This window comes from Neocloeon triangulifer, unplaced genomic scaffold, assembly GCF_031216515.1.
Source record: "Neocloeon triangulifer isolate White Clay Creek 2 clone unplaced genomic scaffold, ASM3121651v1 ptg000006l, whole genome shotgun sequence".
Lineage (NCBI taxonomy): Eukaryota > Metazoa > Arthropoda > Insecta > Ephemeroptera > Baetidae > Neocloeon > Neocloeon triangulifer.
In genome coordinates, this window is record NW_026775549.1 from 3960062 (window position 1) to 3979272 (window position 19211).

At 34.9% G+C, this 19211-nt stretch overlaps 1 protein-coding gene and 1 long non-coding RNA gene across 2 annotated transcripts in view; one reads left to right on the plus strand and one right to left on the minus strand.

Moving 5' to 3' along the window:
- LOC132194176 (uncharacterized) overlaps window positions 1–19211 on the plus strand; it is a 138069-nt gene that overhangs the window by 104115 nt on the left and 14743 nt on the right. The gene's annotated exons all lie outside the window — the stretch shown is intronic.
- Window positions 13395–17962, minus strand: LOC132194203 (multiple epidermal growth factor-like domains protein 6). The gene is made up of 19 exons (XM_059615352.1): window positions 17805–17962; window positions 17484–17705; window positions 17270–17431; window positions 17054–17209; window positions 16742–16894; window positions 16496–16654; window positions 16285–16440; window positions 16081–16230; window positions 15884–16021; window positions 15675–15830; window positions 15472–15564; window positions 15223–15378; window positions 15013–15162; window positions 14814–14960; window positions 14602–14757; window positions 14409–14549; window positions 14201–14356; window positions 13988–14143; window positions 13395–13937 (listed from the first exon to the last, which is right to left on the minus strand). Exons 1-19 carry the CDS (start codon window positions 17860–17862, stop codon window positions 13921–13923), a joined length of 2682 nt encoding a protein of 893 aa, XP_059471335.1. The 5' UTR covers window positions 17863–17962; the 3' UTR covers window positions 13395–13920.

The following is a 19211-nucleotide window of genomic DNA, read 5'->3' on the forward strand; positions in this document are numbered from 1 at the left end:
TATAAACAAAAAAGTTGTGTTACAATAAACTTTTCCCGACATCTTTCTTGTGAAATCTCTTCTCCGTCGCTGTGCAAAAAGCCTGCTTTTTCCGTTGCGAACACAATGGCTCGTAAAACAGTTCAATCTTTCGAATCCCACCTCTGCGCGCAGTTTCGATCTCTCTCCGGCGGGGTCGGCAATTGCCTCTTTTACACGGTGTCCGATACAAACGCGCGGGGAGCATCGTCAGCACTTTAGTTGCAAACACCCATGTCCACACGTATAATAATTCAGCCGGCAATAAAATTTTATTCGCGCGCGAGAAATGAGCAACCACCGGCGGAGATATTCGAGCAAAGAGAGAGAGCAGAGCCCTAATCTAAGAGTCACATCAATTCGCCTAGAATAATGTTGGCGCGGCTGCCGGTGCGCGACACGTAGGTGTGTTAATGTGTCGATGTTATTTCCCGGTCGGATTTATTTATTCCTCGTCGGTTGGGCGTCTCTGCAAACTGGATTCATAATTAACTTGCCGGGCCGAGCGAGCACGAGAGAGAGAATATTAAAGGGCATGTAAATATAGGGTGGTTCTCGCTTAAAGAGCATGTTCCGAATAAATTATGTTGCTGCGGAATTAAGATGATGAAAGGTGATTACTGCCAATTTATTCAGCAGCCACTCCGCAGCCGGATTCCGCAGCTGCTGCTCTCGAGAGAGGTTGTTGCGCAAATTCTTTCGTCCTTTCTTTCTTTTGCACTCCGAGAGAGTTATTTGTTTACACTTGAACGCGATGAGCTGTGAGGGCACTTCGATATAAATCAAGTGTGATCAAAAAGGAAAAGCATTCCTCGAGGGACACGCTATAAAAATGACGTGCACATACGCTTGTATATAACTTTTTACGATGATTTAGGGAGTTCCTTGAATCTCTCGTGAGACGATTTCATGTGCATTTTAGAGGACGTTTGGGATCCATAATATTTTGAACTTGTCTTTATAGATGGAGTAAAATTTAAATATGTATTCGGTCGCAAAAAAAAATGTTAGAGAGCGATCAGATTTTGTAAGTTTTGAATTTAAAATGTGATACATAGCTAATTTATTTTTTGATTTGCAAATATTATTAAAAAAAAATAACAGAAATTCATCAGAATTTTTAATTTACCGACTCTGATTTTATAAATTAAATTTTCACCAGAGTTCATTTCTATTTAATTGGAATATTTGCGTAAATTTCAAGAAGAGCATTTTAAAAATTGTGTGAATGTAAAAATCACAGAGCTGAATGATTACTTCAAAAAATTTCAAAACAAAAATTACATCATTCAATCTCTACTTTTGCATAGAATTAAAAAAAAATCCAAAAGGGAGGGCTTCCTTGCCTTAAAAACATCTTTCCCAGCTTCTAAATTGCAAATACTGAAGCCTAAAATCACTTTTTTTTAAAGAAATTTCCAGTTTTAAAGGCATGATATAACCGTAAACTAATGTTAATGTTCCTGAATGAAATCAAAGAAAACATCAAGCAGCTCTGATTTCGTGAAAGTTGCAAAGGTTTTGTCCTTATTTTGTCTGCGCGTCAACACCTCCGCGCCATTAATGCCTAATGGTGGACTAACCGTCGAGATAATTGACTCGGCAGCACAATAAATTATTTGTTTACAAGGAGAAAGTAGTGTAGCCTGTCAATGATGCAGGCCGCGTCAGTTCGTCCGTCCGTCGGTCGGTGGAATTAAATATTCACAGGGAGGTCCAGCACTCGCTCGCGCGGCCAGTTTATTTTCTTTGGGGCCATTTATCAACACCATAGGCAAGTTGCTCTCGGATCGGCTGCGCTGCCATCCCAATCGTTAACTATAATAAATGTCTCTACATTCAAAATTAAATTAGCTTTTTATACAAACAGTCCAGCGGTTGGATTGTAATTTATGGCCGCGCTGGCGAAAGCCTAACAAACAAAATGAGAAGTCGCCTGAGAGGTTTATTATTGGGCCAGAGAGGCGCCGACACACAAGAACGATACACATGCCATATTATGTAGCTGTTGGCAGCTCTTCCGTGCAAACCCTTTGAACTCTGAAATTTAATGCGACTCATTTCAACAGCAGGAGGTGAGACCTTCAATTCCTTGCAATTTTATACTTTTCCTAAGCAGAAATTTTATTAACTTCATATTTCTTGTATCAGATCAATTTTTTTAATTTTTAAATTTATTTTTTTATTTTTTATTATTTGATCCCAAATTTTCTTCAGGCTTTAGAATTCCAAACAAGTATCAGTTCTCAATTAAATTTTCATAAAAAGTCCTAAACTTGTTGCAGTTGCACATTGGGTAACAAAAAAAACTGTTTTGAATGTAATTGAAAGAGTAAGATCAACAAATTTAATTACTTTGTTCATTTCATTATTAAGCATTTGCCCCAACCAGAAAAAAAAGGTGATGTCACTGGCATCCGTAACAGGCTTTTCAACTCATCTCAGCAATATAATAAGGGTTATCATACATATATTATATGCATAATTTAAATATTCCTTGATTCTCTTTAGTTTCTTGTAGGTCTAACCCCTTGCTATACATTGAATATTACTTAAATCATTAAAATTTAGAATTAATTTAACTAAATTATAAATAATGTTGTTTTTTATTGTAAAAAAGTAATTAAAAATCTTTCATTACTATTAAAAGTTAAAATGTTGCAATAATTTTTTTTTTAAATAAATGTTTAAAATTATATCAAAATAATGTAAAATTTAACCTTCTGGATTTACTTCCTTGTCAATGCTGACCTTTCTCCCATCCGTAGCCACAAAGAAAGTAAAAATTGAATTTGGAGTGTCCTTTCCAGTCAATGCCTCTCATTTCGAAAACTTTCAAATATCAGTGCCAGGTGGCTGAAAAACTCAATCTCAAGCAATATTTGCAATTACATATTAATATTCATGCGGGCTGGTATCAGCTTTTGAGTTAATATTTTAGCAAAGAATTCAAACTTATCCTAAATAATTTTTTTTCTTATTTGTCAAAATTGTTTCAAAAATTTTACATCGAAAGAAAAATAATTGTTGTGAGGAAAAATTTGAATTGTTTGTCATGCATTTAGAATTTTTTAAGAATTCTGGGATCAAAAAGACCCCGAATTGAACTTCGGTTGAATTTAATTCTATGCCCTGAAAATTACTGTTAAGCTTGTTCAAATAATTCCTTTTTCCTCCTTTTTTTAATTCAGACCAATAGTTTTACAAGGCTTTATGTTGAAATTTTTACCGTTTCCCGACTTCTTATTATTCCCGCGTTACGCAACTTTTAATTCGCACTCATTTTTACTACTCGATAAAACATAATAAGTTTCCTGCTGACAGTTAACTGGCGAACCCCTATAGAGCTCTGGCCCCATTTAATATTTATAGTTTTTATTATAGATCTGGGCGCAGTGTGTGTATCGCGCACTATTAAAAGGGAGATGAAATTAATACGATGGTCTAGCCATTAGAGTGAGAATGGCGCGACAGTCATTAGAACGTGATATTATATGCAGAGAGCCGGCGGGACCATATAAAAGGCAGCTCACAATGTTGGCACCAGTTTACGCGCGTCTCCGATCGTAAAAACATCACTCTCTGTGCACATTAATTCTAATTAACGACGGGATGTGAGAGCAGCGAAGTTTTAGTGCGCGAGGGACGCCATCAAGTTTTATGCACCAATCGTGCCTCGTAAATCTCTTTATTTCAACCTCACACTTTTAATGCCCGCTCGTCTATAAAATCGGCCGGTCGGCCGGGCCATTGTCGTTTTGTCCTCAGCGCGAACAACCAGGCTGTCATCGGCCTCGCGCGCTCAATTGTGAGTTACGAGCTTCCTTCGCAGCTCCTTTGTCCGGATCCGTGCGAATTTGCTAATCCTTTCGCCGTGCGCTTCACGGTCCCCGTTTGTTGACGGTTGAACTGGCACTCACACACAATCGTCCAATTTTGTTAATTGAATTCCGAAACAAAGGACCAACAAGGTTTTGTTTCTGGACCCCTGCCGCGCACCTCCTCCGAACTTTGTCTTTCCAAAATGAGTTTCAGAGCAAACTTTCCTCCTTCTTGGAAAATAATTCCAACCAGATTCGGTGATTTCGGAAGTAGAACGAATTGGTGACTTTAAAACTTTGAATCAAATTACTTTTGAAATTTGATTTTTTCTATTTGCTAAGCTTCAAATATTTACAACTCTGCACTTCATTTGAATAGCTTGTAGAATACAATTATTCAGCAATTTAAATTAAATATATAATCTTAATTTTTTAGTAAACAAAAAATTTAATAATATTAATTATTTTTCAATTGCTTTGTAATTATTAAAGTTGCCTTTGTAACTTTATTTAATTAAAGAAATTATTTCATAATATATTTATTCTATTTAATTGTTTTAAATGTACATATATTTACCATACCGCAATTTTTGTTTAAATAATACGTTCTGTTTTTAGATTTTTTATAAAAAAAAAAAAAAAAAAAAAAACATAATATTATTGTAGCCCATACCTGAAACTATAAAAAAATTATAATTTAATATATGATGAACTTAAGTTATTTGATTATTTATCTGTTCTATTTTATAGTTAACAAATAAAAATAATAATATATTTCAAAAAATGATATCTGACTAGCCATATGCAATGGAAATGGCAAATGGGGGATTTTCTTTTGATGTAAAAAAATCTTTAATTAAATATCAAAACGGCTTTTATGTACCATTGCTCTGTCTTTCTTGGTTCATGATACATTTTCTTAAGTGCATCTCTCCTCTTATTGATGCAGATACCTGTTAATTGCACTAAATGCATTCAAACAATGCAGCAGAATCATTTTCTCATTAAAAATTAAAGATTTGACCTAGCAATTAAATTAAATTTAAAATATATTATTAAGTGAGACACGCGTATAGAATATATTTTTGTGCACGCTGGACCTGCCTTTAAAACTAATGCACCGACGACTGCTGAAATTCTATATGTGCTCTGCTTTCTGTGTGAATTATGTCACCGAGTAGGTCTGCGGCAAAATCAACAAACGGCCCCACGGAGTCATTAGCGGCGGCGGCGGCGCGGCACAAAGTCGACGCTCGCATAAATCACTGACATATTTGGAGTGATAACTGACACTCCCATGACACCCGCGAACGCAATTTCCGGTCATTTACCATTCGCAGCCTGCAACCGCCGCTCCACGGATTGACAGGTGAATTTTCCACCCCGGTTATAAGAGCGCCACGGTCTTCCCGCTTCGAAAGCGAAATGAACATAGAGGCTGCGAACAGGACGTACGCACTTGATTTATACAAATGAAGTGGAAAATTTCATGACTCATTCAAAAATCCATAAATGTGGCAAACAAAAATTTAAAAGAATTAAAAAAAACTGGTTTTAGAGACTAAATTATTGATCAACAGTCAATTTTCATTGATTTTGATTTCCATTTTCATTATTTGGTTTCGTGCATGCGATGGCATGTTTTTATCATTTTTTTTTTTTAACATTTTTTTTGCGTAAGTTGATGAAATGCTTTAAAAGAATGGTGATGAATAGTAGAATATTTCATCATGGGAAATTTTATGCAGAAAACTTGAATATTTTAAAACTGACTGTAAATTAAAAATTAACTGCCTAGTAGGATTACAAATCCATAAAATTTTAATTCATTCATTCATTTGTAGGCAGGTTTAAAAACAACATAAATCAATTAGGCTTCAATAATGTCCTCCAATAATTAAAAATTAGTGGAATACAGAAAAAAAAACATTCAATGAGAGGGTGAAAAATAGTTAAATCCTTTTATAATTTTTTTAAATTTAATTATAATATTCGTAGTTCTATCGTTTAAAGTAATTCCATAAAAATTTCACTAATTGCAACTTTTTTACATTAATAAAATGATACTTTGTAGTATCGAGTAATAAAAAATTCATAATTTTCACTCCTAAAAATTACTCCCATTATAATTTTGAACAAATATTTTGTGCAAATATTTTCCTCTTGTAATTTCCCAGTGCACCAACAAGAATTGAGAACATGGTGGATTGAATTTAAATTCGGCTTTTCCTCGATGGGTTTTTGTGAGTTTTTATTGTTTAAGAAAAACAATATCCTGCTCTACATGTTTCGGCTGCGGGTGAACTTCTACTACAAAAAAAAAAAAGAATTGAGAACTTGCTCCTCTCTTCGAAATCAGTTGGCTGCTTTTAGAATGATTCTGATTAATTAAGGGCTGCGCCTCTGCGGAACACGCTGGCAGAGGCGAAGACGGAAAGGGTGCTTGAGCCGGTCGTTTGCTCTCTGTGATTGCCAATGGTGCTCACGGTGCTCTTTTCGCCGGTGCCATTTCTCAGCGCCGCGTCGTTCTGGGTCTCCGCCTGCTTGATTTAGTGCCTCAAGTATCACGCCGGCGACTTTTCATTTGTTTGTCTCGGGATAATTTTCTTCTTTTTTCGCCGCTCTCTGCGCTCTCATTTCAGATGCCATCACCACCTTAAGGGAGCGCACAGTTGAGTGAGTTATCGTGCTATTAGCGACGGAACATGCTCAAGTCATGTTCTCGCCGGCAGAGAGCATTTGTTTGCTTTGCACCTCCACACTGCTGAGACTTGAGAGCCAGAGAAAGAGATTTTCTGCTCCTCATTTGCCCGCCCTTATGCTTTCGATGGTGCTTCACAAATTCGCACGAATGCTCCTCTAGTAATAATAATTGCATAGAGAGAGAAGACATTTTGTAATGTTTTGCAATTTAATTTATTTATAAAGTAGTCTTTGCTCAAAATTAACATATTTTCTTAACAGTAAATCTAAGCATGATGTGTTTGATTTACTTTTAATTTAATAACTTTTTTATTTTAAATATTAGCACAAGATGGTTTTTTTTTTAAAATTAATTTCGTTGATAAAAATTAAAATAAAAAGCGCGTGATCCTGTCATGTTTCTCCAAAATGAGATGACTGGCAATAAAAGGTATGATTGGGCCTGAATTGGCCGATCAACAGCTGTCCCAACCAGTTTCCTAACCAGTATAAGTGCGGCAGATTGATATGAACTTGTCTGAAACATCTTTGCGTTTATTGCCCTTGAAGTTTTTGGAAGCTTTTGAATTTTTTCCTGAAAAAAATCTGCAAGTGGTTTAAAAATTCATAAATTTTTTTTATGATTTTTCCTAGAAATTTCATCTCACTTAATTAATATTTAAAAATGATATGAGAAATATGAGCATTTTGATTGCAATTTTTTTAATATTAATTTCATACAAAAATATTCTAATTTCGTGCGAAATTAAATTATATATATGATATATACATATTACATAAATTACCTAATTTAACTGAGGAAATCCAATTTTATGAGCAATTAAAAATAAATCTGAAATAGTTTTTTTAAGCTCCAAAATGATTTAACAAAGAAAAAAAAAGAGAAATTTCAAACTAACAGCTTCCTTCAATTTGAGACACACAAAAATTGTTGAAAATAATAAGGTATTGCGCTGGTTTCATTTTTATAACATTCCATAAGTTTCAAAATCGTCAAGTTTTTAGGTCAAATTGTGAGCTTTACCCGTTTTTTGCAAGATTTGAGATTCGCTCCGGCATTTATACAAAGGAGACGTGCTGTGTTCGCAATAAGGTCGATTATTTCTGTGATTTATTGGCGTCGCGGCCACAAACAATGACGCACACCAAGAGCGGTGTGTGAAAATTACACTCGGTTCCCCGCCGACTCCCACATGATGCTCTCGCACAATGAAACATGAAGATAATAATAATGCGACACCCGGCGAGTGAAGCGCGCTGCAATCGCAAAACACAAATTGCCGCTGCACTCGCTCCGATTGCTTTGAAATAATAAATTACATCAAATGCTGCTGCGGGTTTCACCTCGTCTGTCTGCTCAGTCGCAGCTTGTTGAGCTCCACAAAAACAACTATGCGCACACAAGCATCAAATCACTCGGCTGAGCTTATAATGGGCCCTGGAGAAAAGATGAAAATAAAAATTTAAACTATCGTACCTTGAGAAAAATTAATCATTAAATACAATTTCAGATACAAAAAGCCTTCAATAATTTTAGAAAGAAAAATTAACTCGCAACGTTTATATACTTGTGACAAGAATATACACGTTAGTTAGGATCAGTTAGGATGAAACGTTTAGTAATCAAAATATTCTAAATTAAAATGTTACGTAAAATGTTTATCACTTATTTTTATTTGTAACGCGCTTTTTTATTTTGTTAATTGCTCACTTAAATTATTTTCATTTCGCCAATTCCTTCCAATACTAATGTTTAATATATTCAACTGGCGATTTAGATGCCTGCTGATTTCAATGAAAATTTATGTCGCAGTTTTAACAATCGAAGGTTACTTCATTAGACATCGTACAACAGAGTTGATGAAATTTTAAAACTGGATTCTTGAAAATATAGTATATGTTATTATATATTTGCTATTTTTGTGATTTATCAAAAATTTGGCAGATCAAAATTATATAAAATTCCGATTCAAACTTCAATTCCCACTAATTCAGTTAGCAAATTTTAGTTCAATAAAATTAAAGGATAACTTGACCTGACTGAAATGTACATTGAACATGTAGGTAACGTTTTGGTATTTTTTTTTTCAAATCATCTGATTAACCACCTTTAAAATGTGCGCGTTTTCCTTTTTTATCTTTTATCTTTGAATATATTCATGAACGATTTATCTCTATTATGACTTCATCAAAATTAAGCTTCAATTACAATTATACTTTTCAATAAAACTTTTTTAAAGATCAAATTCTAAAAAATCTCAAAATAATTACGCCTCGTGGTAACTATTTTGAACTGACAATGAGCTGCAATAATGCTACGGAAAACAATCAAGCTGAGATTAATGGACCAAAATGGCAACACAATTAAGCAACACATAGGATAATTAACTGTTGCGAACGCTCCGCCTTTGCATGTGCAATTGTGTTTTCAAAACAAAAAAGCGAGCAGGATGTAATTAATTACGGCGGAAAAAAGCATTAATTATGCTGCTGCTCGAGGTTGGCGAGCAACGCGCATGTAATTAATTAGAACACACAAACAAAATTATACATACAGGCCAGATGATATCTCGCGAAACGTATTGGCGCGCGGGAAGAGCATTATTTTTAATTTCAACAGCGTCAGGGGGTTATCAATCAACTGCTTTTCAACACCCAAGTGCGTTTATATTTTTTTTTAATTCAAATTAAGAAAAAGTTAAGCGCGCGTAACTCTGAAGGAGGAAATTTATCAAACGCACGTGATGGAAAAAAGAAATGAAAAAATATTGATCGAGGGCCGCGCGTTTTATGATTGCAGGGCCTAACGTCGAGCGTGAATGATGAATTTCATGTGTGTGTCTTAATTTTTTTTCCAGCCGCTTTGATGTGTCGCGTCTCTGCTCTCTCGGTTTACATTATCGGCCGAGGTATCAAAAGTGAAACATTAAATGAGTCGACGCAGCTGGTGATTAATCAGTTTCAGCGCCCTGTCAACTTTTTAAAGTGAGAGATAGAAAAAAAAATCGAAAAAGTGCATTTGAAAAAAAGGGACTCGGCGCGAAATTAATTGAGCACACGTGTGTTGTGTGACGCAAATTGTTGTTGTTTTTTGCGCGGACAAGCAGTGAAATTGTCACCGTCAGTGGTGACTTCCTGTTCTGAGGCTGAGTAATAAATCAAACCAGTGCTTTTAAAACCGTCCGAAAAAGATAATGATCGCACTTAGCAAGCAGCGCCATGCACAGCTTTGCTGCTAGGGTCGCCGCAATTTGCCTGAAAATTGGGCAATACTGAAAATACCGGAAAATACTGCAGGCTAAATGAAACCCTATATTTTTCAAATTAATGAAATAAAATAAACATGAAATAGCAAATTTTAATTTGATTTTAGTTCTTAATTTTTAACAGAACTGTTTAAAAAAAACGACTAGTTCAGAATAATGATTAATTCTTTCTAAAGGGAACTTTGCTCGAGTTTTATTTTAAAATAATAAAAATTCTGACAATAAATGCACACGAGTCATATAAAAAGTCTTTTTTTTAAGAGCTGCATAAAATTGAAATATAATGGCATAGAAAATACCGGAAATACTGAATTTTAATTAAATAATTGATTCATTTTTTTTTACATTATTTATATTACTTAGTATTTTTTCAATTTTTGCATCTTAAGAGCCAAGTTATTAAGACCTGGTCGCCTGGTATTTTTTTTTCTTAATCAAATGAATTAATGAAGGTGTATCTCTGGTTTAAGGATGTTTACAAGAATTAAATTTGATTAATAATATTAAAATTTTGTTGTTCTGATGCAAATAAATTGAGACTAAAAACTACTATCTAGAATTATTTTATTAAATAGTTTGATATGTTACAGATTTAGTCTTATGACTTGTTTGCATCTATTGTCTGAATTTTAATTTTAACAAAATAAAACGTTTCAAGCAAGGGGATTTTTCCCAACAAAATTAATTCTGAATTAAAATAACTTCTTTGGAAAATCAGTGCCTTAAAAATTTTAGAACTAAAATAAAAATAAAAATATACCTGTTTTCGCATATTTTATTTTACGACTTCAAATGTTTTTTTTTTTTACTGAGCAACTTGAGCAGACATTTTTCTTTAATATTTTATTTTTGTAGAAAGCATGGGAGCCTCTCGCCTGCTTGGCCGTTCAGCAGCAGCAATAACGCGGGGCCCTTGGCCGCTTGCAGATGAATTGATTGCATGACGGAAACACAAGAGAGGCGGGTAATAAATTAGACTTCACTGCGCCGCGCGCGGGCTTATCACGCGGGCATAAATTACTCAAAAATATGACACTCGCCGCTTTCGGGCGCAACAAGGACACCGAGCACGCAGAGTGCAATAACAATTATTATTCTCGACTGAAAACCCGCCGCCGCCGACTAAAAGCCTCGAAAAGGAAGAGGGCTGCATTAAATTAAATTATTAATTCTTATCTGTCGGAGAAACACTCTCGCGCGCGCGATAATCTTTCTCTTTTATTCTTTCTCTCTGCGCGGTGAATATCCGCGTATTTATAAAAAATTGTATAACATAATGATGTAATTAAAGAACTAATTCGAGCCTTCTGGGAGAGTAAAGTGAAGTTGGAGAGATGCTTCCTGTTGATAGCGTTGACACATTATTACGCGCGCGGCCGATACAAATGTGTGTGGAATTAATGCAAGTGATTATAAATCCATCCCAGAGCAGTAGCACTTGCCTGTCGCTCGCGTTTTAGAAGCACATCCTAATTAGCCGCCGCTTTTGACTTTGTTAAGCAACGCCTGATAGCTAAAAGCTTTTTGTGTTTCGCTCGCTTTGATCGCGGCTTTCAAGATTTTTAAAAGTCACAGAGCGGAAAGGGCGTTTTTTTGCTGCCGCAAGATGAGAAAATGTGCTGCGGTGCCAAGTTTTTGGCTTCAGAGAAAACCTTGCACTTGCAAATATCAGGAAATTTCTTTAATTTTAAATGCCTTGATAATTGAAAACTTAATTGTTCAATTTATTCCTAGACACCCTTAGCTTTTACTAACTTTTTATATTTTCTTCTTTTTTTCATTTATTGCATCAATTCCAGGCATTTGCTAATTTTTCATTGAGACTGTTGCAAATCGTGATTTATTTAACATTAGCAATTCAATTGTATTAAGCAATATGAACATCAGATCTTTTTCACTTTTGGAATAATATAGTTTCTAATCAGATTTATTAATGTCCCACTCGGGCACAAAGTGAATATTTCTGTTGAGTTTAACAATGAAGTAAAATTGTGTGGAAATATTTTTAAAAATATAAGAAAAGTATTATGTTCTGCCTTAAAATTTTTGTTAAAAAAAAAATATTGCTTATAATTTTATTACATATAATATGCTAATTTTAAGAAGTATTAAAAATTAAATAACTTTTATTACTTTTATAACAAGAATATTTTGATAAAAAATCGAAGTAAATACAATTTTTTTTTTCAAACAATTATTAAACAAAGATTTAGATTCAATTACATTTTAATTCAGTTTTTAAATTTGAAGCAACGTAAAAAGCTAATATTTTTATTGAATTTATTTATTATTATTGAATTTTATTTTTTATAATAACTCAATAATTTTTTCATATTATGTGACCTGTATTTTCATTGAATTTCATTAATTATTGGATAATTTATTCATATTTTAATTTAAATCAATTTACTTTTTTCAATTCTTCTTGGTGTCCTTTTGTAAAATTCCACCCTCTGAAGCAACGACGCAAACGGAAATTCAGCAGAACTAGATTTTAGATTTCAAGAGCGTTGCAACCCCGCATGTTTCGCCCCCAGTGCGCTCCACTTAAGCGTAATCACCGAGGCCCGCCGATAAATTACAGCCCTGGCGCGAGTAATTACCTGTACACAGCGTCTGTCTGCTTGGTGTTTTACTCGACGCCCTTTTCCACTGCAGGCCACTTTATCTTCTCGCTTTTATCCTCGCCTACATCTCGAATCCATTCATCAAGTAGTCGTGCAAAAGCAAGCGCCCTGCTTTTCGCTCTCTCTGTGGCAGTCACCCCATCCACCGAACGGCGCCTCAAGATGCTGCTGTGCCGCCAGCCGCGGCGATTTACGATGTGAAAATTGCCTGCACTTTTTCAAGCGCCCAGACTCATTCTGCGTGCACTTGTTTTTGTCATGTTTTATGGGACAGCCTTGCGGCCCTAATTTATTAAAAAGCACAAGGCCCACCCTTATATATTGTCTCGAACGCAATATATGAGAGGGGTGGGTGGCGCAAAAAGACAGACTCACGCTTCTCTTTCCGCGCTCTTGTTTTAATTAACAAGCCATGCATCGCGCCCCTGCAAAAGTGGCTCCACTTAATCCTGAACAACCAGACGCCGGCCCGCAACAAACTCACAAACACATTAACTATAAAGAGGCGCCAACACAAATGAAAAGTCAAGTGGTGGCATCCGTAGAGAAATTTGATCATGAAACTTAATTTTAATTTGAAAATTGCTTTCAAACACGGATTAAAATTGTTATAACCTAACCTGTCTATGACTGATTATGAAAGTGTTATGCAAAACAATGTTATTTAATATTTAACAATCAAAACTTCAAAAACAATCAATTTTCTGTTTTTTTTTTTTTAAATTTTAAAATAACAAATAAGATTGGATGGTATGATACAATAATAATATCATCATTATCATCAATAAAAAATGCATATAATTACACTCAACAATCATATATTATTTATGTTTTTTTGGTGATTTATGAGCTTTTTAAAAGTTTATGAATATATTCCAAGGAAATGATTAATAAAACACATTGAAACCACCATTTTTTTACACACACACCTTAAAAAATTTATTTTAATTCAACACAAATTTAAGATTGAAATTTGATTATATGAGCAGCTTAAATTTTCATTTGAAAATTAACTCTTATGACAATTACAATTCAAAATTATTCAAAAAGAACGTGTAAAAACGGCTACACATATTAATTATTTGTGAACGGGGATTTTAAATTTTTAGCAGGAATAATATATACTTTTTTTGTGGCCAAGAGAAACTTATTTTGATGTGTCAAATATTTTGAAATTTTATAATTTATAATCAATTATGTTTATTTATATCATCTAGAAAAATTATCTGCTTCGTTTAAAGTAATGAGGGCGACTCAAAAGCAATCAATGAATTAAAAAAAAATCCCATTGTTGGCTTGATTTCAGTTATTTTAAATTAAAATTCATTTTAGCTATGCTTAAAATTAATTAAATTATTTTCAAATATGTTTTTTTTAACTACGTTATAATGTAAATTCAACGAACTTTGGAAGTTGCTCTAAGTTGTTACGTTAGGTGATCAGCGCAAACCCAATGAATCCGATATCCGATTTTGCCCTCTGCATTTATTTATTCTTAATTTCTGAAAATGGAAATTAATATTTAACTCTTTTCATCACGATAATTTCATACCAATGATGCACTTTGGCGGTTGCATGCCATTCACCTTGCACCCCGATTTGCAATCTCCGGTCGCTTTATCGTAATCTCCAAATTCAGTTTTTCCCTCGCAAACCCCGGATGGCAATGACTCGTTACAATTTAGTCCAAATTTTCCAGCTTGACATTCTAAAATGTTAAAAAAAAAAATTAGCATGGCTTGTCAATCAACAAAAAGTCACATACCCTTTTCGCAGAGTGGAAACTGCACACCGGCATCCTCACATGATTGCACACATTCTCCATTAGCCTTGTTGTATTCGCCAAAATCGCCACCACCTGAGCATTTTTTCTCCCTATGTTGATGCTCGCAATATGGTCCGAATTCTCCTTCCTCACATGCTTTTTCATTTATTAATACCTTAATTTTTAATATGGCTGACAAAATGCGTACCTCTTTCGCAGCCTGGAAACTGAAACTCTGAGTTACGGCAGGTAGTGTTGCAATAACCCGTAATTAAATCATATGCATTGTTGGAGCATTTGTTTGATATTTTTCCTTGACAGTTTAGGCCGTAAAATCCATCATCGCAAGCTAGAAATTGCATTGAGATTTAAATGACCAAATTCTACCAAAAATAACATACCCTTTTCGCACAATGGAAACTGCAAACCTAGTTTCTCACATGAATTCAGGCATTCTCCGTTGGACTTGTTGTAATAGCCAAAATCTCCTGGACCCGAGCACTTCTTTTTGTTAAGTTGCTCTTTGCAGTTCAACCCATATTCTCCCTCTTCGCATTCTTTTATTGCAATAGATTATTATTTTGTAATTTCATGAATTAAAGCAATTGCATGCCTAAATCGCACGCGGGGAATTCAAATCCTGGAATCTGGCAGGAAGTGTTGCAATAACCAGTGACGCGGTCGTAGTCATCGTCAGAGCATTTTTTGTTTGACGTGAAATTTCTTTTGCAATCGAGCCCAAAAAATCCAACATCACACGCTAGAAAAAAATTGAGTAGTTTAATCCCTATTAATTTAATCGAGGAAATTACGCTCAGTGCAAGTGGGCAGTTTATAACCAGACCGCGCGCAACTCCTGCACTGTCCTGTTTTCTTATCGTAATTTCCTAGACCTTGACCTCCACATATCCTAGGCCCAAGTTGAGAGGCACAGTGCAGTCCATACGTCCCATTATCACACTCTATGATGTAAAGATAAAGGATTTAAATATTATAATTTACTGATTATCTATTTTTGTGACCTTTGTCGCATTCAGGTTTTTTGAAGCCAGGCAGGAAACAATCTCCCTGGCAATTTCCTGTTGCTGGGTCATAATCTCCGAATGGAGCACTTCCAGCGCACTTTTTCGTTGTTATATTTTGCAAGCAGTTCAATCCAAAAGCCCCATGATCGCATTCTATAATGGTTTAGAATTATTTCATTAAATTCTTTCATTATCGAAGTATGTTTTGAATTTTCATGGTTTTTGCGTAAAATAAGAGACGAGTACCTTTTCCGCAGTCAGGAAATATAAACCCAGGTGCAGCGCAAGAAACGGAGCATCTCCCGTTCGTGCGATTGAAATCGTTGTTTGAACATTTTTCTGTTGATCGAAATTGCAAAAAAAAAAACATTATTAAGCAAACATGAAGAGGAAGGAAATTTCAATTCAATTTTACAAAGCCTCATAAAGTAGCACTATAAAATTTGTACCCTTTTCGCAGAGTGGAAACTGCAGGTTGAACTTCTCGCACGATTGCAGACATTCTCCGGTTGCCTTGTTGTAGTCACCATACTTTCCAGCACCGGAGCACTTTTTCTCACCGAGTTTCTCTGTACAGTTTAGTCCGAATTTCCCGTCCTCGCATTCTGTGAATGATTAAAATTAATATTCCTTTTCGAATCAAAACTTTCCGACAAACCATTTTCACACCAAGGAAATTCAAATCCTGGATATTGGCAGGAAGTGGTGCAGTGGCCTGTGGCGCTGGTGTCGTTCCCAGAGCATTTGTGCTTTACATTATTTAGGCAATGCAGTCCGAAAAATCCAGCTTCGCACGCTGAATTTTTTATGATGTCGTATTAATTTGTTTATTTTAATTCTTAGTGAAAACATTACGTTCGGTGCAAAGAGGTGGCTTAAAGCCAAACCTTCCGCAGGTCCTGCAGTGCCCAGTTTTCTTGTCATAATTTCCTATTTCCTGACCGCCGCACGTTCCAGGCCCTAGTTTCGATTGGCAATGCGCTCCATACCATCCATTTTCACAAGCTTTTGATTAAATCACAATTAATTTTTTTTTTAAGTAACGCATGCATTTCCAACCTTGATCGCATTCAGGGTATTTTAAGCCAGGCTCCAGGCAATTGCCCCTGCAGTTCCCTGTGGCTGGGTCGTATTCTCCAAACCTCATATGGCCGGAACACTTTTTTAATTTCAACTTCAGCTTGCAGTTCAATCCAAAAGTTCCATCATCGCACACTAGTTTTTGTTTTGAATTAAGTTCAAAAATTTTATAATGTAATAACATAAATACTTTGGTTGCATGAAGGTAGTTTAAAGCCGGGCTGAGCGCAGTGTTTGCAATTTCCTGTTTTTTTATCGTAATCACCGTACATGCCATAACCCGAGCATCTTTTCTCACCAATCGGCAATCTTAACTGACAGTTTTGGCCAAATTCTCCTTCGTCGCAGTCTGAAAGAATCAAAATATTTAAGAATTTTTTAAAGAAAAACTCGAATTGTAAACGTCTTTTATTTCAAGCATGATAAATATTCAAACCGTAAGTGCAATTTGGAAGTTTTTTGCCGTGAGATTTGCAACTGTAGCAGTGGCCAGATACTTTGTCATAGTTCCCATAAGGAAAAGGCCCTGCGCATCTTCCTTTCGGTATATCATGTTGGCAATTCCAGCCGAATTTTCCATTACCGCAGTCTAAAATAATAAATCATTGCAAAAAATAATTATAATTTGCAAATTATGAGGATTGAACTGTGAGACTAAATCTTTTACTCAATATTAATTTGAACTCAATTTTATTATATTTATTATTTAAAAAAAATGAATTAGATGTGAGCCTGAAATGTTAAATACCGTATTTGCAGAATGGCGCCTGTTTTCCGGGATGGACGCAACCTTTCGTGCACGCTCCATTAGTAAAGTCATATTCGCCGAAATGCCCATTGCCATTGCAGACACGTTCATAAAATTGTTCGTTGCAATTTATTCCGTATTTTCCATACTCGCAAACTGTGGAGAAACGACATTCAAGCCACTATTTTTCCCCAGCAAATGCATCCAATTCCATACCTCTTACTGTTACGCAATCTGGAGGCAGGTAACCTGGTCTGGCACAACCTACGGTGCATTTCCCATCCACTTTGTTGTAAGTCCCGAACTGTCCCAAGCCAGAACATTTTCCTCGTGGCTGATCAAAGTTACAATTGAAGCCAAATTTTCCATCGTAACATTCTAATTGGGAAATTTTAACATAAAAAAAATAATTCAAAAAATTTTAGTGTACCTCGATCGCAATAAGGCGGTTGTTGGCCAGCCCATTGGCATCCATATATGCAGAGCCCGGTCATTTGATTGTACTCTCTGAATTGACCTCCGCAATATCTATTTCCCGGCATCCTTTGGGCACAGTTCGGGCCATAAAATCCGGGTTGACATGGTGCACTTGGAATTACTTGCGGTGCCTGGCCTAGTTGCGTGTTTGAGGGTGGGCCGTAAGGGATGTTTCCTTTTTAAGCACCAAGGAGACAAATTTTGTGTTTTGAGTTAAAATTTATTATTTATGACGTTGGAGAAAAAGTAAAGAAAAAAAATTATTGGACCAAACCTTGAGCAAATATTGCTGGCAGGCAGATGGACAGGAAAATTAAGCTTGTCCCAAGCATAGCTGAAAATCACCAACACGATTCAATGTAAGAAACCAAGCAGCTCAAAATTCGCCTTCCGTCCAGGAAGACGAGAGCGTATCGAGTGAGGATGCAAAAAAATTGCAAATCCGTTCGCACGCATATACGCCCCTAGTTTAGTTCCGAAAACCAATCGCTATCAAACTACATGAAATTTGTGATTACTACCAAGGCAAAATATATAAGTGTTTATTTAGTATTTTATTTCATATGCATGTATTGTACATAATACATTTATAAACTTCCTGTGCTCCCTGATTAAATATTCTGACTCTTATTGTCTAGTAACCTAAATAATAAAAAAATTCTTTTTCATGAAAATGATTTACTTCATTCTGAAAACAAAAGTAAGACTGAGAAATTTAAAAATTTGTATGTTTACATAATTCATTAGAAAAATTTAAAATCTTGTTGCTGAAAACTGGAACACTTTTGATAGATTTCATTTCAACTCAATTTAACATTGACTTTCTTGATAATTATCTCTTTGGAACAACCGGATATTGATGCTTTCCCTATTGATTTAAAATTATCTGTAACACCAAGGTCAACCGCCTGATAATAATTGTAATTAAGTTTTGCTCTAAAATAAAAATTTCATTGTGCTCCACAAATTTTAAATTACAATTTTTTTGCCTTCTAGAAATGATAGGGTGAAGGTGAAGGAAAGCAAGGGATTTATTTGCATGTTTTTATACTGACAAGTTATTCTGTAACATTGATAGTATGTATGATAGTCATTAAATTTATAATTTTATTGCATTGGGTTTTATTTACTGATATTTCTTTTTAAACTTAAATAATAATTATTGATTGTAATATCAACTTTGTCTTAAAGAACATTTAAGTTTATTAAATAATTATACTATTTAATTGTATTAGTTACTTTACTATTTTAGCATGAACGGGATCTTTTTGAAGACTTTGAGCAAAAAACAAAGTTTCCATTTTTTAACATAGCATTTTCAATATTAACCAACAAAATTAAATTTATGTAGAGTTTGAACTTAATAATATTCAAACAAAGGCTCATGCTTGTATTTAAATTTAATCTGATTTGCCTGTTTATTGTTCTGATGTGATAAACAAGGGAACAATTTTTGTTCCCTTACACAATTTAATTGCGAATTTTACTAGAGAGATAATATTTAACTGAAGCCTGAAATTCAATATTACCAAATCGTGGAAGTCTGCAGGTGATTTTTAACTCAAGCCAGGTGAAATAATCGCCTATCCGAGTCCCACCGCGGGCCCAATTACGTTGAATTTGGGCTCAGAATAATAAGCCAATACACCTCAGTGATGAGAGCAGCAATACAAAGTCGACT

Coding starts and splice junctions, on each gene's coding strand:
- LOC132194203 (XM_059615352.1), bottom strand. CDS start 17,862: ATGCTTGGGACAAGCTTAATTTTCCTGTCCATCTGCCTGCCAGCAATA. Junction 16,655..16,741: donor ACTTCCAAATTGCACTTACG/GTTTGAATATTT, acceptor TGATTCTTTCAG/ACTGCGACGAAGGAGAATTT. Junction 15,379..15,471: donor ATTTCCTGACTGCGGAAAAG/GTACTCGTCTCT, acceptor AAACCATTATAG/AATGCGATCATGGGGCTTTT.